The 22,704-nt window shown below is 43.0% G+C and overlaps 1 protein-coding gene across 1 annotated transcript in view; it reads right to left on the bottom strand.

Annotated features, from left to right (window-relative positions):
* Positions 1–18,989, bottom strand: part of TMEFF1 (transmembrane protein with EGF like and two follistatin like domains 1) — a 102,750-nt gene extending 83,761 nt beyond the window's left edge. Inside the window, exon 1 of the mRNA XM_069575557.1 lies at positions 18,310–18,989. Coding sequence (XP_069431658.1) covers positions 18,310–18,508 — 199 coding nt within the window. The 5' untranslated portion in view covers positions 18,509–18,989. The remainder of the gene's footprint in view (positions 1–18,309) is intronic.
* Positions 18,990–22,704: the final 3,715 nt, after the last annotated feature.

Below are 22,704 nucleotides of genomic sequence, written 5' to 3' on the forward strand. Positions count from 1 at the left end.
TCCATAAGATCTGATCTGTGAACAGTAGTGGCTCCAGGTTAAACAGAACATGCCAAAGCAAACATTAACATCAAGAAAAAAGTTCAAGGAATTCCCTGGTGGTCCAGTGGCTAAGACTGCACTTCCAATACAGGGGGCTTGAGTTCGATCGCTGGTCAGGGAACTAGACCCCTAGTGCCACAACAAAGAGCCTATGCAGTGAAATAAAAATAAATATTTTAAAAATAAAAAAGTTCAAACTTTCTGGTATAAATGAAATAATTTCAGCACTAACATTATAAGATACATCAAGAGGAGAATGGCAATCATCACAGATATCTCTGTACAATTTTTCATATTCCTCAAATTTCTTCCATCAAACAAATACTACTTTTATAATAAAGAAAAAAGGTGTGGGGTTTTTCCCTTTTCCTTTTTTTAACCATGGAAAAGACTCGGAGAATACCTGCACAAACAATAGGAGGAATGGAGGCATGGTTGAAAATGTAATACCTGCCAAAGTTTCTGAAGGCAGAAGAATACGTTAAGAACTTTAGAACCGAAAATGACTTTTCAAAAAATGATTAAACTACTGAGCCATGAAAAATACATGACACTTGTGAACAAGGAATAGATGCAAACAGTAGCAAAAGGTGAACAGTAAATCATCTAATACAATAAAAGTAAATAGAGTTTTAAGATTAAATTTAAATAGAATTTCACAGCCTACAAGAAGAGTAGTATGCCAACTGCTAAATGTTTCAGTTCTCCCATGAGAGAAGCTAATAAAGGAACTAATAGTAGGAATAATGAAAACAGTTCTGTTAAAACAATGTTTCTAACAATGCAAAAAAAAAGGGGAGGATGAGCAGGAGAAGGTAAATGGGTTGACATTATCTCCCAAACCGGCTTTTCCCAAACCGGCTTTTATAAAAACTGAAATTTACATGCTACTAAAGAAAGTCTTTTCCTGTGGTCATGTATGGATGTGAGAGTTGGACTATGAAGAAAGCTGAGTGCCGAAGAATTGATGCTTTTGAACTGTGGTGTTGGAGAAGACTCTTGAGAGTCCCTTGGACTGCAAGAAGATCCAACCAGTCCATTCTGAAGGAAATCAGCCCTGGGATTTCTTTGGAAGGAATGATGCTAAAGCTGAAACTCCAGTACTTTGGCCACCTCATGCAAAGAGCTGACTCATTGGAAAAGACTCTGATGCTGGGAGGGATTGGGGGCAGGAGGAGAAGGGGACAACAGAGGATGAGATGGCTGGATGGCATCACTGACTCGATGGATGTGAGCTTGAGTGAACTCCAGGAGTTGGTGATGGACAGGGAGGCCTGGCGTGCTGCGATTCACGGGGTCGCTAAGAGTCAGACACGACTGAGCGACTGAACTGAACTGAACTGAAAGAAAGTCTAGAGATCTCTTCAAGAAAATTAGAGATACCAAGGGAACACTGCATGCAAAGATGGGTTCAATAAAGGACAGAAATGGTATGGACCTAACAGAAGCAGAAGATATTAAGAAGAGGTGGCAAGAATACACAGAAGAACTGTACAAAAAAGATCTTCACAACCCAGATAATCACGATGGTGTGATCACTCACCTAGAGCCAGATATCCTGGAATGTGAAGTCAAGTGGGCCTAGGGAAGCATCACTACGAACAAAGCTAGTGGAGGTGATAGAATTCCAGTTGAGCTATTTCAAATCTTAAAGATGATGCTGATGGTGAAAGGGCTGCACTCAATATGCCAGCAAATTTGGAAAACTCAGCAGTGGCCACAGGACTGGGAAAGGTTAGTTTTCATTCCAATCCCAAAGAAAGGCAATGCTAAAGAATGTTCAAACTACTGCACAATTGCATTCATCTCACACGCTAGCAAAGTAACACTCAAAATTCTCCAAGCCAGGCTTCAACAGTATGTGAACCATGAACTTCCAGATGTTCAAGCTGGTTTTAGAAAAGGCAGAAGAACCAGAGATCAAATTGCCAACATCCGTTGGATCATCAAAAAAGCAAGAGAATTCCAGAAAAATATCTACTTCTGCCTTATTGACTATGCCAAAGCCTTTGACTGTGTGGATCACAATAAACTGGAAAATTCTTCAGGAGATGGGAATACCAGACCACCTGACCTGCCTCTTGAGAAATCTGTATGCAGGTCAGGAAGCAACAGTTAGAAGTGGATATGGAACAACAAACTGGTTCCAAATAGGAAAAGGAGTCCGTCAAGGCTGTATATTGTCACCCTGCTTATTTAACTTATGCAGAGTACATCAAGAGAAACGCTGGGCTGGAAGAAGCGCAAGCTGGAATCAAGATTGCCAAGAGAAATATCAATAACCTCAGATATGCAGATGACACCACCCTTATGGCAGAAAGTGAAGAGGAACTAAAGCACCTCTTGATGAAAGTGAAAGAGGAGAGTGCAAAAGTTCACTTAAGGCTCATCATTCAGAAAACTAAGATCATGGCATCTGGTCCCATCACTTCATGGGAAATAGATGGGGAAATAGTGAGACTTTATTTTGTGGGGAGGTTCCAAAATCACTGCAGAGGTGACTGCAGCCATGAAATTAAAAGATACTTGCTCCTTGAAAGAAAAGTTATGACCAACCTAGACAGCATGGTAAAAAGCAGAGTCGTTACTTTGCCAACAAAGGTCCGTCTAGTCAAAGCTATGGAGGAGGCAATGGCAACCCACACCAATACTCTTGCCTGGAAAATCCCATGGACGGAGGAGCCTGGTTGGTCGCAGTCCATCGGGTCGCTAAGAGTCGGGCACGACTGAGTGACTTCCCTTTCACTTTTCACTTCCATGCACTGGAAAAGGCAATGGCAACCCACTCCAGTACTCTTGCCTGGAGAATCCCAGGGAAAGAGCAGCCTAGTGAGCTGCCGTCTATGGGGTCGCACAGAGTCGGACACGACTGAAGCGACTTAGCAGCAGCAGCAGCAGGAGTCAAAGCTATGGTTTTTCCAGCCTGTATGGATGTGAGAGTTGGACTATAAAGAAAGCTGATCGCCGAAGAATTGATGCTTTTGAACTATGGTGTTGGAGAAGACTCTTAAGAGTCCCCTGGACTGCAAGGAGATCCAATCAGTCCATCCTGAAGGAAATCAGTCCTGAATATTCATTGGAAGGACTGATGCTGAGGCTGAAACTCCAGTACTCTGGCCACCTGATGCAAAGAACTGACTCATTTGAAAAGACCCTGATGCTGGGAAAGACTGAAGGCAGGAGGAGAAGGGGACAACAGAGGACAGAATGGTTGGATGGCATCACCGACTCAACGGACATGAGTTTGAGTAAACTCCAAAATTGGCGATGGACAGGGAGGCCTTGCTGCAGTCCATGGGGTCATAAAGAGTTAGACACAACTGAGAGACTGAACTGAACTGAAAGAAATCACATGCATAAGGAAATGAGGGATAATACATATGAACTTAAAAGATGGTTGGTTATAATAAAGACAAAAACAAGTGTTGGCCAGAATGTGGAGAAATTTGAATCCTCAGACACTGCTGCTGAAAATGTAAAATGATGCAGCACTTTGCAAACCAGCTTGGCAGTTCCTCAAAATATTAAACACAGACTTACCATGTGACCCAGTAATGCTATTAATACTCCTAGGTATATACCCAAGAAAACTGAAAACATATGTCCACAGGAAAACCTGTACATGAATGTTTACAGCAGCATTATTCGTAATAGCTAGAAAGTGGAAACAAGTCAAATGTCCATCAGCTGACGAATGGATAAACAAAACATGGTCTTCTCCATACAATGGAATAGTATTTGGTCATAAAAACCAATGACATTCTGATCCATGCTACAACACGCATGAATATTGCAAACAGTCCGCTAAGTGAAAGAGGCCAATCACAATTGTGTGATTCCACTTACACGCAACGTCCACAGCTGTTACATCTACAGCAAAAGATAGATTAGTGGTTACCCAGGGCTGCGGGAGTGGGGTTTGGAGAGTGATTGCTAAGGAATATGAGGTTTCTTTGGAAAGGACAAACATGTTCCAAAACTGATCACGGTGACAGCTGCACAACTTTGCAGCTATACTAAAAACACCTGGATTTTACATCTTAATAGATAATCACAATAATAGAGGGTTATCACAAATATCATAATTACTTCACTTAATGTAAAAGGGCTATGAAAGCAGAATGGTCTGTTATCTACACTGTGAAACGAATCCCAACATTTAAAAGATACACACAAATCCAAAACCGAATAGGCAATATTATTACTTCAGGATATTCTTTAAATCTATCTTACACAAAAATAAAAATTACAACAAAAAAATGAAACAAAAACTATTCAATGTATGTGTCCCAAATAGAATAACAAAAATATACAAAATGAACTTTTATTATAATTGAAGCCTTCAATGTTTCATTCACAATAGATGACAACACAAAGTATTAAAAGAATAAAACTGATATAAAGCATAAATTAAACCATTTCCTTTAGTAGGGGCCAACTCGGCAGAGTCAGGTTCAGAAAAGAAAGATTTAGATAGATATAGATAAAATATCAGGCTTCCCTCGTGGCTCAGACGGTAAAGAATCCGCTTACAATGAGGGAGACTTGGGTTTGATCCCTGGGTTGAGAAGATCCCCTGGAGGAGGGCATGACAACCTACTTCATTCTTGTCTGGAGAACCCCCTTGGACAGAGGAGCCTGGCGGGCCACAGTCCATGGGGTGCAAAGAGTCGGACATGATGGAGAGACTAAGCACAGCACACACAGCACAGATGAAATATAGATACAGGTGTAAGTAGATAGAAATATATAGATATAGACAGATTTATATATATAAAGAGACTATGATACCACAAATGTGGTGAAACCTTAACTGGAAAATCTGGGTATACTACTACAATTTATTTCTAAGTTTGAAATTCAGAAAATGTTTTAAACTTTAAGTAAAATTAATAGTTACATAATAGGGGACTAAGAAGCTAAGGAAATAACACTTTCTTTTCTGAGGTATAAGCATCTTTCACAAAACATGTTTTCATACTAGAATGCAGAGACACACCTAATTTCTAGTTTGGTTGGTTGGTTTTTTTGGCCTCACTGTGCTGCTTGCGAGACCTTGCTCTCAGACCTTGCTCTCAGGGACTGACACCATGCTCTCAGCACTGAAAGCATGGATTCCTAACCACTGGACCACCAGGGAATTCCCCACCTAGTTCTTATATGAAAACCTAGAATTATATAACACATTCTTAGGCCATAATGCAAAACCACAAAACAATCTATCAGAAACATCTAAATTCCTAAGCTATACAACAACGAGAGGAAATTTATCATAAATTCCTGTGGTCTTAAGGAAATAGAAACAAAGTTCTGTTTCTTCTTCAAGAATTTAGAAAGAGAAAAAAAAGGGAAAGCTAAAAAAGGGGAAGTACCAAAACTAAGATATAAAATTGATAAAGGAAAACTAAATATGATTTTAAAATATCATTAGAGAACATTTCAAGGAAATTGGTATACAGTCAGAGATGATAGCAGGGTAGCTTTCAAATAGGAAGAAGTAGGAGGCAGATTCAAGGCAAGATTTGAGTAGGGAAAGGACAGAATAAAGCAGAAGTTGCAAGGAGTTATGGGCAGGAGAGGTGCTCAGATGGGAAGGGTCAGAAACTGCAGAAAAAAGGATTTACATTCAACTTGGTTGTGAGCAACAGCAATGAAGGAAGGATTACACAGCAATTTGACCCTCCTCCAAACAGGTTCTCCACCCCATATCAAGAGCATCACAATTCATCCTGCCGCCTATAGGAGGTGATCCAGAAGCTAAGGGAGAAAAAGGTCAGTAAAAGGATGGCTGGGTAGGGCCTAACAAGCTGAAGAGCTGATGCCCTATTAGACAGCTCTGGAGAATTTTTGCCATGTGTAAAGAGCCTAATGTTATCAATACCTCCAAGTTCAAAAACTGAAGTGAAAGCCGCTCAGTTGTGTAGGGACTCTTTGCAACCCCATGGACTACACAGTTCATGGAACTCTCCAGGCCAGAACACTGGAGTGGGTAGCCTTTCCCTTCTCCAGGGGATCTTCCCAATCCGGGGATCGAACTCAGGCCTCCTGCATTGCACACAGATTCTTTACCAGTTGAGCCACAAGGTTAGCCCAAGAATACTGGAGTGGGTAGCCTGTCCCTTCTCCAGCAGAGCTTCCCGACCCAGGAATCAAACCAGGATCTCCTGCGTTCCAGGTTGATTCTTTACCAACTGAGCCACTAGGGAAGCCCTGATAAGTTCAGAAAAGGCAGACCAAAATCCAGATTTTTAAGTGACACCTCAAGATTTTCAAATGGTTAACAACCAATTCAATTTCTAAACATAAAGTGCAGCCAAACAAATCTTCTGAGTTCTCATTTCCACTGCCATCTTTCACCACGCCCCTCTCCTCTCCCTTTCAATTCCAGACTTTGTTTTCTAAAACCACGATATGACTCAAATCCTTTAAAAGCTTTCCTTTCTCTTCAGAGCAAGTGTCAAACCTTCAGTTCAGCCTTCCAGGCCTTCCTCTAATACAGTGGCAACTGTGTTAGACTCATCTCCTGCCTTCATCCCCACAGCCCAGTATCCCCAAATAGTCCCCTTGCTTTCCCATCTTTGTAGCTGGATTCCAGCGCCATTCCAATAGCCTAGAGAACACTCTTTTCAACTCTCCTCAGTTTCTACATTCTTTCAGTCATTAACTCCACAAATAAATATAGGATGGGCACCTAATTTTGTGTCAGATATAGTTCTAGGCACAGATGATACAGCAGTGGACGAAAGACAAAATTCCCTGCCCTCATGGATCTACACAGAGTCGTCAGAGAATAACATGTGTAATAGGTCACAGGCTTCCCTCGGGGCTCAGACAGTAAAGAATCTGCCTGCAACGCAGGAGACCTGGGTTCTATCCCTGGGTTGGGAAGATCCCCTACAGAAGGGAATGGCTACCCATGCCAGTATTCTTGCCTGGAGAATTCTATGAAGAGAGGAGCCTGGTAGGCTACAATCCACGGGGTCGCACAATGAGTGGGACACGATTGAGCAACTAACACAACTTTTCATATTAGGTCACAGAGAATAAGGTGTTTTGGAGACAGAAAAAAAAACACAAATGAGGATTCGAGTATGAGTAGGGGAAAAGAGGTGGGAGGCAGAAAAGGCTGCAATTTTAAGGCATCATTTTGAAAGTGAAGTTGAAGATGAGAAGGAGCTAGGGGATAAATAAATGGGACAAGAAGGTTCCAGGCAAAAGGAAGGTCAACAAAGGCCTCAGGCAAAAGTTTGGGGCTGACATTCTACTCTGCCTGTAAAGCCCAGTTCGAGAGCCACTAAATTCAGGAAAATAGGAATTATTTTTTGATTCCCAGGAATAGGAATTATTCATTCCCTTAACACTGTATCAGTATCTTCCTTAGGGCACACCTCATATAGCAGAAACCTTCACTGATCAATTAATCATAAAAGTCAGGTAGAGCAAGGAATCATTTTTTAAATGACACATACATATTACAACCATTTTAAACTTCAAACGTATTAGTGGATATTCATTTCCCCATATATTATAGCATCAAGACCTTTTCTTTGAGTATGGGTCTGCCAAATGCAGCTCTCCACTTCCTTGGATAAACCACAATCATAATCCATTATCTACAATGTCCATTTTCCTCCCTTTCACAGTAGAACAAGACTTTTAAAATATCTGCAAAGTTTTCTAGGAGTAGAATCCTCCCAGATTTGTAAGGTTTCCCCAATCTGTTTTGGCTGAACTGACCACAATTTAATTCACTGAAAGGCAATTCTTTCAGCTTCATGCCTTTATCAAGTCTTTCCAAAGCAATTCATAAAAACAGCTGCTTTTTGCATTCACATTTCATCTATTTGAGTAATATTTATTAATATTTATTTGTCTGTTTTGTTCACTGCTGTATCATCTGTGCCTATTAATTAATATTCACTATACCACTGGTATAAATAAACTTGAGAACAAACACAACTGATTCTTGGTAAGCAGAGAAATCAAACAATACACAGACAAACCAGAGCAAACTTACCACTGGAGCATCTGTATGCTGTAGGATTTGGATAAAATCAAGCCCAGGAAAGGATCTGAAGAGAAATTCCTCCAAACAAAATATATAAATAGCCATTAAGCACATAAAAATGTACTCAATGCCATTAGGGAAACACAAATCAAAACCTCACTGATCCCCAACTTCAGTTAGGACTCCAACTAGAACAACTAATAAAAAAGATAGCAGCAAGTGCTGGAGAAGATGTGGAGAAATTGGTGTCCTTGTACATTGCTGATGCAAATCTAAAATGGTTGCAGCTGCTTTGGGAACCAGTTTGCCAGTTTCTCAAAACGTTAAACGAGAATTGAAAACACAGGTCCGCAAAAAAACTTGTACATGTATGTTCATAGCAGCATTATTCGTAACAGCCAAAATGTGGCAACAGCCCACCGTCCATTAGCTGATGGAAAAGCAAAAAGGTGCCACATATATCCATACTACAGAGTATTACTCAGCATGTATCAGAATAAAGTTCTGACACATGCTATAACATGGATGACCCCTGAAAAAATCATGCTAAGTGAAAGAAGTCAATCACAAAAGGCCACATACTATATGATGCCCTTTATATGCAATGTTCGAAATAGGCAGATCCATAACATCAGGAAAAAGATTAGTAGTTGTTAAGGGCTGGGGGGAAGGGGGAAGGGGGCGGGGTGAAGAGGAATATGGAATCACTGTTAATAAGTACAGGATTTGGGGGGAGTGAAATGTTCTGGAATTAGATAGTGGTGATGGTTGTATGACTTTGTAATTATACTAAAAATCACTTTAACTGTACACCTTTTAAAAACTCCATTGCTGCTGCTGCTGCTGCTGTCAGCGTTCAATAAATGCTTATTATTGAGGGAGTGGGGGAAAAGGGGAGAAAGCCCAGATGTACTAAACAAATTTCCTGCATATATTTTTAAGAGGTTAACCAACCACTTCTTTTGGAACATAAGGCCTTTGAAGGCAGGGATGACCTCTAATATATTTCCCTTAATAGCTAGTATATTAGAACATAGAAAGGCAATGCCAGAGAATGCTCAAACTACACACAACTGCACTCATCTCACACACTAGTAAAGTAATGCTCAAAATTCTCCAAGCCAGACTTCAGCAATATGTGAACCGTGAACTTCCAGATGTTCAAGCTGGTTTTAGAATGTTCAAGCTGGTTCCTCTGGCAGAGGAACCAGAGATCAAATTGCCAACATCCGCTGGATCATGGAAAAAGCAAGAGAGTTCCAGAAAAACATCTATTTCTGCTTTACTGACTATGCCAAAGCCTTTGACTGTGTGGATCACAATAAACTGGAAAATTCTTCAAGAGATGGGAATACCAGAGCACCTGACCTGCATCTTGAGAAACCTATATGCAGGTCAGGAAGCAACAGTTAGAACTGGACATGGAACAACAGACTGGTTCCAAATAGGAAAAGGAGTACATCAAGGCTCCTGCTTATTTAACTTATATGCAGAGTACATCAAGAGAAATGCTGGGCTGGAAGAAACACAAGCTGGAATCAAGATTGCCGGGAGAAATATCAATGATCTCAGATACGCAGATAACATCACCCTTATGGCAGAAAGTGAAGAGGAACTAAAAAAGCCTCTTGATGAAAGTGAAAGAGGAGACTGAAAAAGTTGGCTTAAAGCTCAACATTCAGGAAACGAAGATCATGGCATCCGGTCCCATCACTTCATGGCAAATAGATGGGGAAACAGTGGAAACAATGGCTGACTTTATTTTTCTGGGCTCCAAAATCACTGCAGATGTGATTGCAGCCATGAAATTAAAAGACACTTACCCCTTGGAAGAAAAGTTATAACCAACCTAGACAGCACAGTAAAAAGCAGAGATGTTACTTTGCCAACAAAGGTCCATCTAGTCAAGGCTATGGTTTTTCCAGTGGTCATGTATGGATGTGAGAGTTGGACTGTGAAGAAAGCTGAGCACCGAAGAATTGATGCTTTTGAACTGTTGGAGAAGACTCTTGAGAGTCTCTTGGACTGCAAGGAGATCCAACCAGTCTATCCTAAAGGAGGTCAGTCCTGGGTGTTCATTGGAAGGACTGATTCTAAAGCTGAAACTCCAATATTTTGGCCACCTCATGCGAAGTGTTGACTCGATGCTGGGAGGGATTGGGGGCAGCAGGAGAAGGGGACGACAGAGGATGAGATGGCTGGATGGCATCACCGACTCAATGCATGTGAGTCTGGGTAAACTCCGGGATTTGGTGATGGACGCGGAGGCCTGGCGTGCTGCAATTCATGGGGTCGCAAAGAGTGAGCGACTGAACTGAACTGAAGCGGGTACTCAATCAAGATTCAACACTCACATATTACATACCAGGGAATTAGACGTGTCCTGATCAAAATATTATACCAATTACAAAAAATTCACTTTTTATTCCCCAAAATCCTGAATTGCCTCTAACAAGGCACTTACTTATTTGTTTATTTTTGCTTTATTTCCATTACTCTAGGAGATGAATCAAAAAAAATACTGCTTCAATTTATCTCAAAGAGTGTTCTGCCAATGTTTTCCTCTATAAGTATCCAAGTATCTGCTCTTATATTTAGGTCTTTAATCCATTTTTATTTTTGTATATGGTTATTAGAGAATGTTCTAATTTCATTCTTTTTTTTTTTTTTTTTGCAGCACTGTGTAGCTTGCAGGATCTTAGTTCCCTGACTTGGGATTAACCTGGCAGTTAAAGCGCTGAGTCCTAACCACTGGACAAACCAGGAAATTCCCTCTAGTTTCATTCTTTTACATGTTGCTGTCCAGTTTTCCCAGCACCACTTACTGAAGATGACTGTCTTTTCTCCACTGTATATTCTCACCTCCTTTGTCCTAGATTATTTGACCGTAAGCGTATGGGTTTATTTCTGGGCTTTCTATCCTATCCCATGGATCTATATATCTGTTTTTGTGCCAGTAACATACAGTTTTGATTACTGTAGCTTTGTAGTACAGTCTGAAGTCAGGGAGCTGGTTTTCTCCCCACCCCGCCCCAGCCCCAGCCCCAGCCCCACCCCCACCCCTGTTTTTTCTAAACATTGTTTTGGCTATTGGGAGCTTTTTATGTTTCTATAGAGAATTTTTTAAACATCTATTTATTTACGTATTTATTTATTTATTTTTGGCCGTGCTGGGTTGTCCTCGTAACACTGCTCTTCACTGCTGTGCGTGGGCTTGCTCTAGCTGGGGCGAGCACAAGCTACTCACTGCAGTGGTTCTCCTGTTGTGGTGCACAGGGTCTGAGGTGCAAGGGGCTCAGCTGCCCTGAGGCATGTGAGATTTTAGTTCCCAGACCAGGGATCAAACACGTGTCCCATGCATTGACAGGCAGATTCCCAACCACTGGACCACGAGGGAAGTCCTTGCATATAGATTTTTTTAATTTTTGTTTCATTTCTGTGAAAAATACCATTGGTAATTTGACAGCAGACTGCCTCGGGTAGTATGGTCATTTTAACAATATTGATTCTTCCAACCCAAGAACACCATCTATCTTTCCCTCTGTGCCATCTTCAATTTCTTTCATTAGCATCTTAGAGTTTTTGGAATACAGGTCTTTTGTCTCCTTAGGTAGATTTATTCCTAGATATTTTTATTCTTTTTGATGTGATGGTAAATGGGATTATTTCCTTAATTTCTCAATGAGAAACTTCTCTTAATATGAAGTTTATATCATACATTTATATCATTCTTAACCACACCACAATCCAGAGGATCTGGATTGCTGTGACATTTTAAAAACCTATTTCAAATTCTCCACCTTACATCTTGCACCAATGCAGCTTGCTGGTCTCTTTAAACGTTTTCCTTTCTCTTTAACCCCATTCCCTAAAATAGCAATGTCTCACATGTTTAGCCTCATTTGTTCTTCTCTAACACCCTAAAGCCAAAAAGCACTGTTATCATTATCTTCACATTACAAATGAAAAAAGAAAAAAGCAGCATGGCTAAGGCCACCTGGTCTCCTGGGCTCAAGGTTAATTTTTCTTCACATAAATCATGTATTTCCAAACATTTTCATCTTTGGATGAACATGAAACCTCTCTGGTAAGGTAGATTTTTAAAAATAATAAGTACAGGGCTTCCCTGGTGGCTCAGTGGTAAAGAATCTGCCTGCTAACACAGGAAACTCAGGTTCAATCCCTGATCCGGGAAGATCCCACACGCTGTGGAGCAAGTAAGCCGTGCAGCACAACTACTGCATTTGTGCTAGACCCAGGGAGCTGCAACGACCGAAGCCTGCACAGCTTAGAGCCTGCGCTCTGCAACAAGAGAAGTCGCCACAGTAAGAAGCCCATGTACCACAAACAGAGCAGCCACAGCTCACCGCAGCTAGAGACAAGCCTGCGCAGCAGCCAAGACCCAGTGCGGCCAAAAATAAAAACAATAAATAAAATTATTAAAAAATAGCAAGCACAAACAACAAGACAACAATCGATAAGTATAAAGTCAAGAACAAGTAGAAAACTTAGACAAGAGAACAACTTTTTTTTTTTTTTTTTAAAGGGCTTGTTTTGAACAAGAGATAAACAAAGGGCTCATTGCTTAGCAAAGATGTTGTAACATCAAGAGGCGACAGGGACATGCAGACCCTTTCAGTTTCTTCTCTGCTTTAGTAATCTTCACCAAAGAACAGGACCTTCAAAAACTGCGAAGGCAGACCCTGATAAAATGGAGCTAACATCTAAGGGAAGCGACGTGGAAAGCAGACATTAATGGAATAGAGAGCTAGTTCAAAGGAATCTGCTTCTGATCCAAACAAATCACATTCCATAATGCTAAAAAAAACTTTAAGATCGGACTACTGATTATCTAAGCTATCTTGACAAGATGCCAGAAGACCAGAAAGGAAAGAATGTATTCTCAATTTTCAAAAAAGAAAAAACAAACCCAGAAAAAACATCCATAGGTAAAGCTGCCACATATCCACCGAAAAACTCTAGAATGGGTCAATAAGCTTTGTAACACAATGAAAAGAAAAAGCCACCATGGGCTCTCGATTAAGGCAGACTATAGGACATTTGCTTTTTGATATGACTACTAAGAATGGAAAAGGGATGATACAGATATATATATATATATATATATATATATATACTGATTCTAACAAGACAATCTGACAGAATCTTTTAAATGATAGACCGGTGAACAAATTGGGAAAATGTTAACAGCAGAAGCTCAAAAATCTGTTATATACAATCAGGAAGATACATAGCTGGTTGAACATCTGGCTGATTAATGTATCAACATCAACCAATTTGGAAAGAAGTCTACAGTAAAATATCACAGAGTTCCATACTTTTCGATGATCTAAACAACTTCTATTAATTTAATGAAGCCGCAGACTTTCTCCTCACATTTACAAGGGCCACAGGGCTGTGAGTGAGCCAACTCACATAGCCTGACAGAATCAGTTTTCAGAAAGGTCAGAATAGGTTAAAACAATGGTCAAAAACCCAAAATGAAAATTAACAGATAGTCAAGGCCAGTATTTAAATTTTAAAACTCAAACATGTAGAGGAGTAAACCAGTTTATGTGGGAAATGCCGGGTAATAAAGCTATTTTTAAAAAAATCAATACACAATCTCAAGCTGCATTAATAGATGCATACATCATGAGAAATGCTACACTGGATGAAGCACAAGCTGGAATCAAGATCGCTGGGAGAAATATCAATAACCTCAGATATGCAGATGACCCTTATGCAGATGACACCACCCTTATGGCAGAAAGCAAAGAAGAACTAAACAGCCCCTTGATGAAAGTGAAAAAGGAGAGTGAAAATGTTGGGTTAAAACGCAACATTCAGAAAACTAAGATCATGGAACCTGGTCCCATCACTTCAGTTCAGTCGCTTAGTCGTATCCAGCTCTTTGCAACCCCATGGACTGCAGCATGAGAGGCCTCCCTGTCCATCATCAACTCCCAGAGTTTACTCAAACTCATGTCCATTGAGTCAGTGATGCCATAAAACCATCTCATCCTCTGTTGTCCCCTTCTTCTCCCACCTTCAATCTTTCCCAGCATCAGGGTCTTTTCAAATGAGTCCTTTCTTCACATCAAGTGGCCAAAGTATTGGAGTTTCAGCTTCAGCATCAGGCCTTCAATGAATATTCAGGGCTGATTTTCTTTAGAATGGACTGGTTGGATCTCCTTGCTATCCAAGGGGCTCTTAAGAGTCTTCTCCAACACCACAGTTCAAAAGCATCAATCCTTCAGCACTCAGCTTTCTTTATAGTCCAACTCTCACATCATACATGACTACTGGAAAAGCCATAGCTTTACCAACAAAGGTAAAGTAATGTCTCCAGTTTTTAGCATGTTGTCTAGGTTGGTCATAACTTTTCCTCCAAGGAGCAAGTAAGTGCCTGTTAATTTCATGGCTGCAGTCACCATCTGCAGTGATCTTGGAGCCCAAAAAAATAGAGTCTCTGTTTCCACTGTTTCCCCATCTATTTGCCATGAAGTGATGGGACCAGATGCCACGATCTTAGTTTTCTGAATGTTGAGTTTTAAGCCAACTTTTTCACTTTCATCTTTCACTTTCATCAAGAGGCTCTTTAGTTCTTTTTCACTTTCTCCCATAAGGGTGGTGTCATCTGATATCTGAGGTTATTGATATTTCTCCTGGCAATCTTGATTCCAGCTTGTGCTTCATCCAGTCCAGCATTTCTCATGATATACTCTGCATAGAAGTTACATAAGCAGAGTGGCAATATACAGCGTTGACGTATTCCTTTTCCCATTTGGAACCAGTCTGTTTTCCCATGTCCAGTTCTAACTGTTGCTTCCTGACCTGCATACAGATTTCTCGGGAGGCAGGTCAGGTGGTCTGGTATTCCCACCTCTTTTAGGATTTTCAACAGTTTGTTGTGATCCACATAGTCAAAGGCTTTGGCATAGACAATAAAGCAGACGTAGATATTTTTCTGGAACTCTCTTGCTTTTTCTATGATCCAACGGATATTGGAAATTTGGTTTCTGATTCCTCTGCCTTTTCTAAATCCAGCTTGAACATCTGGAAGTTCAGGGTTCACATACTGTTGAAGCCTGGCTTGGAGAATTTTGAGCATTACTTTGCTAGCGTGTGAGATGAGTGCAACTGTGCAGTAGTTTGAGTGGTAACAGTGACAGACTTTATTTTGGGGGGCTCCAAAATCACTGCAGAGGTGACTGCAGCCATGAAATTAAAAGATACTTGCTCCTTGGAAGAAAAGTTATGACCAATCTAGACAGAATGCTAAAAAGCAGACACATTACTTTTCCAACAAAGGTCTATCTTTTCAAAGCTATGGTTTTTTCAGTAGTCATGTATGGATATGAGAGTTGGATTATAAAGAAAGCTGAGTGCCAAAGAATTGATGCTTTTGAATTGTGGTGTTGGAGAAGACTCTTAACAGTCCCTTGAACTGCAAGGAGATCCAACCAGTCCATCCTAAAGAAAATCGGTCCTGAATATTGGAAGGACTGATACTGAAGCTGAAACTCCAATACTCTGGCCACCTGATGTGAAGAAGGGACTCATTTGAAAAGACCCTGATGCTGGGAAAGATTGAAGACTGGAGAAGAAGGGGACAACAGAGGATGAGATGGTTGTATGGCATCACCAACTCAATGGACATGAGTTTGAGTAAACTCTGGGGGTTAGTGATGGACAGGGATGTCTGGCGTGCTGCAGTCCAGAGCTGCAAAGAGTCAGACACGACTGAGCAACTGAACTGAACTGTATGTCTAAACTTGACTTCCCTGGTGGTTCAGTGGGGAAAAAATCCACCTGCCAATGAAGGAGACACTGGTTTGATCCCTGGGTCAGGAAGATCCCGTAGAGAAGGAAATAGCAACCCACTCCAGTATTCTTGCCTGGGAAATCCCATGGACTGAGGCACCTGGCAGGCTACAGTCCATGGGGTCACAGAAGAGACAAGACTGAGCAACTAAATGGCAACAACAAATGTCCAAACTGCAGTACTACAGCTCTCTAATTAATCAACTCTAAAAAATTTATTTTCCATATGAATTACTCCCAGATCTTCATCCTAGGAACAATTAGGACAAGAATCTACAAATACCATTTAGTTAGAACTCTCAGTTTTAGACCCAGAGTTATTCAAGTATATCTTAGCATTAGAAACATTTTATTTAATAAGCTTAATTTACTGGTATACATATCAAAATATCAATATACCCTTTAAATAAGGCTCAGATACTATTAAATCCAAATCCCTTTAACAAGAGTAACTTAAGAAAATTAAGTAACTTGCTCCAAATCATATAGTTGCATAGCAAGGGCCACAATCCCCAAATCATTCCTTTTTTCCACACCATGTGGGTTTTCAGCCCTCTATGTCTTTTTTTTAAAACTTGTACTATCCACCAGAGTTAGCAAGCATACCCAGAAAACATCCATCAATACACACTTTATTTTGCTAAGGACAAATTAGCTCAGCAAGAACAAATAACCACAGCACATTATCCCATAAAATATTTTGACATGGTGTGATCACTTAGAAGTTTGATAGCCAATATTTGTTACAAAAGGGCATGCTAACATACTAATGACTTTTATTCTTAACCATTAAAGTGTGCTTATATATTAAAGCATTATCCCATATTCTACTTAACATTAGAAAAATAAAGAAAAAGTTATTACATGGATGGAAAAGCTTTTAATGGACATGCTATTGTTTACTGTGCTCATAACCCCTCCCCCATCATAAAATATGCCATTATGAAAATTACTAAAAGATTTCAGACCTTCAAACCTAAACAGCAAGCCAAAGGTTTTTTTGATTTAGGGTAGCATAAACATCTGTGCCGAGGCCCAGTTGCTCCCTCACTCCCCCAGGAACAATGCCCCTTTCAAGAGACCTTTGGGTACAAAGGTTGTCTGGCAGGCTAACCAAAGGATTCTCTGTGAACTGATTTCCAATCTCTCTTCAGCCCCACCCCCGACCTCCATGCCTCTTCTCCCACCCTTGATTTAAAGAACAAGTGGAAAATGAGAACTGATAGAAGGGCAAGTTAGCCAGGCTGTGGCTTATGATCACCAGCATCTGCCAGGCCAGTTCCAGGAGGACCTACGGACCCCTAAATGAGACCTGGAAGCCTCTCCTTGCCCCAGGGCTCCTCTGGGACCCGTCGTGAAAGGAAGAGGGAACTTTACTGCCAGGATCCCCTCCTCCCCAGTCTCGTCCATTACAGCCCCAGCAAGCTCTTTGTTTGCAACAGCTGTGGGGGGGCAGACGGCCTTGGAGAGAGGGGAGAGGTCACTCCCTTGCTCCCGCAGCTGCCAATCTCCAAGCCCTCCTGCACGCACGCACAGGACCATTCCCTCGGAACCGGTTCCCTCTTCACACACCACCTTAACCCGGGGCACACCTTTCTACACAGACGCACTCCCGGGGACCCAATTACCTCTTTCTGTTACCCACATCCTACACAGCATGATGATTCCCTAGCTAACCTCCCTCTGAATCCACACACATGGGGTTTACTCCAGGACCCGCTTCCTTCCTCCTCAATGTATACCCCGGCACATCCCTGAGCCCCTGGCTTCACCCAGCACAACGCATACAACAGAGGGTCACTTCCATGGCCCCAGGACTTTCTCTGCTCCTATCCACAGACCCGCGGTCACTCTGAGCCCGGAGCGCCCACCTCTCAACCCAAAAGACACACACAGTCACGCTCCATGGCCGATCTGCGACCTCTGGGCCAGCCGCTCCTCTTTCCCACAGGACCCCTTAGAGACCCCAGTGCCCCCGAAGAAGGAACCTCCCCAGCGCACGGTCACTCCCCTGGCCCCTCATCGTCACACAAGCACACAGAAAAGCCCTGCCTGGGGCCGCCCCCCTCCCTCCCCTGAGCCTTCACAACACAAACATGCGCTCCCGCGTGCACACCCACGACCACACCGGGAGCCCCAGCCGGCTGCCTCCCACTTGCCGACCCGGCCTCATCCCTTCCCCACACGCCCGGCCGCCCGCGCCCAGCCACTTGGCACACACGGACGCACGCACGGCCACTCCCCGGCCCCACGCGGGTCCCCAAGCCCGCATCGCGCGCTCGCGCCCCGCCCGGTGCCCTCGCTCATCCTCGGCCCGGCTCCCGGACCCGCACGCCCCGGCCTGGCGGGGTCGCGTCGCGGGGACCGGGCGGGAGGAGGCGCGGGGGCGGAAGGAAGGAGGGGCCGCAGAGGCGCGCTCCGGCCGGTCCTACCTGAGCAGTTGATGCTCTTGCCTTTGCCGCCGGGACAGTCTCCTCCGCCGCCGCCGCCGCCGCCACCCGGGAGCTGGTTGGACGCGCGGCTCCCGGGCAGAGAGAAGGCGAAGAGCAGAATCACCGACGTGTAGCAGCAGTAGGCGAGCGGAGGCGCGGCCGGCAGCCGGAGCGGCGCCTCAGCGGCCACGGCGCCCATGGCTGGCGCCCCTGGACGGCGGGAAGCGCAGGGAGCCGCAGGCCCGGGGCATCCAGCCGCGCGCCGGGAGCCCCGCCGCTGCCTCGGCGCCTCCTAGCAGCCGCGCCGCTGCGCCGGGGAGCGGCCCCTCAGCATCCCCGCCCCACCCGCAGCGCCCGCCAGGCCCGGGCCAGCCGCGCTCGGGACGGAGTCGGAGGGTCGGGGCGAGTGCGCGCGAGCGGGCGAGCCCGCGCGGGGAGACCGATGCCGGGGAACGAGCGGGCGCGCGCGCGCGGCGGGCGGGGGTCGCGGGGCAGGGGCAGGCCCAGCCCCGCGCTCGACTCCTCGCTTTCCCTTTGTGTCCGCGGCCGTCGCCGCCGCGTCACAAAGACCCCGGCCCGCCCGGTGCGGGGCGCGTGACAGAGCCGCCGGCGGGAGGGGTGGCTGCGACCCCGCCCCGCGCACACCCCTGGCGCCCGCGCCCGCAGCCCCGCCCCCGCCCGCGGCCGGCGCCGCCTCCGGGGGAGCTATTGTTCCTGCGGCGGGGCGGGAGCACTGGCGGGGGCTGGGGGGCGCGGCCGCCCTTCGGTCCAGCCACCTGGGGCCGGCGGGCGCCGAGCAGGCTCCGAAGACGTGACCCTGACAGACGTTTTTGCCGCCCTTTTGTGAGCGTTTCTGAAGCGTTTCCTTGACCCAGCAGTTTGGCCGGGGGCAGGTGGGCTGTTATACAGCTATTGCCTAGGTGAAGAAACTGAGCCGCGGAGAAGTGAAGGTGACTTGTCCAAGGTCACCTACGAGGAAAACGGCCAGGACCCCAAAATTAGAACTCACGTTCTGACTCCAGCTTTGTCGTTCTTAGAGATGGGGGTAAATGGCTGAATTACCGGGATCCTCACCCGTGACCCTGTTCCCACAAACACCAACTGAATTTAAAATAGTTTTTAAAATTCTGTATTGCCCTCTCCCACTAAGAATAGCTAATATTTAGATAGGATTTGCTACATACAAGACCTGGACAAATTCCCTCCAGTTCTTTCTTACGTCCCTACACAGGAGTTTTCACTCTCATCCCTCTTCTACAGAGGAGGAAGTTGAGAGTCAAAGAGGAAAAGTGATCCGCCTCCCAACCCAGTGCACATTGTGCGAAATGAGTGAGACCCAGCCACAGCAGTAAGATGATGGACTGAACTGTTTGAAATTCCTCTACTTTTTTCATTTTATTATGCTGCCTCTCACCTGAAAAGGAATTTATAAATCTCGTTGAAAAACTGATGAATTTGACTCATAAAATTTTTTAATGTGTGGAAAGCTGCCACAGGCAAAACCACACTAGGGATAATATCTTCAATGTAAATAGGAGACAACACTTAATATATATCAGGAATAAAAGGTTGATAGAGTAAAAAAAAAAAAAGTGGGGCGCTAATGTCTTATGCACATTAAATACAGACAATAAATATATTAAAAGATTTATTAAACCCAGTAAGTAGTAAAAGGCAGATTAAGCCGACAAGCTTTCTTTTCCTGATGACTAAAAGAGATAAAAGAAATGACAAAGTTAAAGCATCTCAGCCGTGTCTCTTTGCTACCCCATGGACTATACCGTCCATGGAATTCTCCAGGCCAGAATACTGGAGTGGATTGCCCTTCCCTTCTCCAGAGGATCTTCCCAACCCAGGGATCAAATTCTGGTCTCCGGAATTGCAGGCGGATTCTTTATCCAGCTGAGACACAGGGGAAGCCCAAAAGAAATGACAAAACCTTGCTTTATTAATTTATGTTTGAGGTGAGCAATTGAACTATGTATCAGAAACCTTTAAAACATTTATCCTTTAATCTAGCAATTCCAAGAATTGGAATTTATCCTAAAGAAATAATTGGACAAGAGCACAAAATGTCTATATGAATATCCATCACAGCCTTTTTATAATAGTAAATATCATCTAAATGTCCATCTGTGGGAACTGAAGTATGGTACCTCTTTTTGCAGTGGAGTATTATGCACTTTAGCAAGGATGATTAGATTAGTGTTTACTGACATGGAATAAAGGATACCAGTGAGTATGTGTAAGAAAATCTTATTTTTATGAAATAGACATGTGTGTGTACATATACATAGGAAAAAAGTTCAGAAGAATATACAGCGATATATTAGCAGTGGTTATCTCTAAAAAGTGAGCTTATGAATAAGACCCCTGTCCTTTATACTTTTCTGTGGGTTTTTTTTTTTCATTTTTTTCAATGAAAATTTTTGTTAAAACTTTTAAAAGCTATTTTCTTTTAAATTATATTTTCATCATGCTTTTTATATAAATTCACATTTGAAACATTTTACTAAGATTGCCTCAAACCTCTAAACTGGGCTGTGGCGTGGCAGTCATTACAGATGAAAATCAACCAGCTTCTCCATTAGGTGTGATCTCGGGTTCCTGACTGCCAAGTCACAGCTAAAGGCTCCTTCTCAGACCATTCCTTCAACAGCTACTCCGTTAAACATGACCTCCCCAGTGATTTTTTCCTGCCATGTGTTTTGGCTCTCCAAACCCGTCTTCTGCTTTTAATTTTCATTTGACTGCTAACCATAGTCCAGGAAGAAATACTATGAGGAGACAATCCTTAAATAAAACCAAAAACCCTATGGCCATAAATCACAGATCATTTATTTCTGCATCTTTCTCCAAATCAGGTAAGAAAAATTTAACACAGATTTCTCAGTTTTCAAATTGAAAAGGATTGTACTTCAGAAACAGGAGTCCTCTGACTTCAATCATTCAGTCTCAGAGAGGAAAAAAGATCTTAAGAGGTACAAACTTCCATGTATAAAATAAATAAGCTACAAGGATATATTGAACAGCACAGGGAATATAGCCAACATTTTATAATAAGTTTAAATGAAATATAATCTATAAAAATTTTGAATCTCTGTTATATACTTGAAACTAACATGTAAATCAACTATACCCCGATAAATTTTTAAAGTTAAAAAAAATCTTAGTGGTCATCTAATAGAATCCCCATCACATGCCTTAACTTTGGTGACCCACTCAGACAGCAAAAGAGTGGGGAACTCACTACATAAAAACCACCCAGAGGAAACTTCCCTGGTGGTTCAGTGGTTAGAAATCCACCTTCCAGTGGAAGAGGGGGGGGGGGTGGGGGGAGGGTGCAGATTCAATCCCTGGTCTTGGAACTGGGATCCCATATGCTGCAGAGCAACTCAGCCTGCTCACTGCATGCTGCCACTAAGACCCAGAGCAGCCAAAAATACATATATATATTTTTTAATCACCCAGTCAGTTTTAAAAGAATATAGATTTCTGAATATGACTCCAGGAATTCTGGGGGAAGCTCAAATATCCCTTATTTACTTTAAAGTTGTCTAAGTAATTCACATACACTGCCAGTTTGGAAACCTCTGGCCTATCAGTCAGTGATTGCTCCATAACAGCCACAAAATGGCAGCAACCTGCCACAGCAAACATTCATTTCTCATAGGTCTGGGGGTTGACTGTAGGCTTGGCTGAGTGGCTGGGCTCCAGCTGGGCTTGGCTCCTGTGTGCAGGTTGAGTTCTGATCTTCTCCAGGCGTATGCACTTTGGGGCCCCAGCTGAAGGGGCAGAACCTAAGGGAACCAGTTTTTATGGAGGTGGCAGAGGTACAAGGGGCATAACCAACTGTGCAAGCACTTTTCACACCCCTCTTTGTACATGTCTGCTATGATGCCACTGGCTAAAGCAAGTCTCATAGCTGAGCCTAGAGACAGAGGTAGAGAAGTCTGTTCTTCTTAGAGAGGTAAGCAGGAGTTACTATGGAATAAACATTTTTTAACAATCATCTGTCAGATTCTATACCTGAACACCATGGATTATGCTCTATCAGAATGTTTTCAGTTCCAAGTCACAGAAAACGGAACCCAAATTAACTTAAACAAAAAGAGACTTACTGACTCAGGTTTAAAAAAAAAAAAAACCACAGAGGTAGTGCCCTCTCCTTTGAGCTGATTTTTGTCCTCAGTAAAACTTCATTCATGGAAAACATTGCATTCCTTCAAGAAATCTCATTGCATTCTTTCAAGCCTCTGGGAGCAAGAGCTAGTCCTGCCTTGCTAGGGGATGAGGGGGGTGATACATTTAAAAAATTAATCAATCACTACAACACAGTATGATAAACACTAGATAGAAATAGAGGGGGGTGGGGAAAGGAGGAATAAATGGCAA

Source organism: Ovis canadensis, chromosome 2, assembly GCF_042477335.2.
Source record: "Ovis canadensis isolate MfBH-ARS-UI-01 breed Bighorn chromosome 2, ARS-UI_OviCan_v2, whole genome shotgun sequence".
Lineage (NCBI taxonomy): Eukaryota > Metazoa > Chordata > Mammalia > Artiodactyla > Bovidae > Ovis > Ovis canadensis.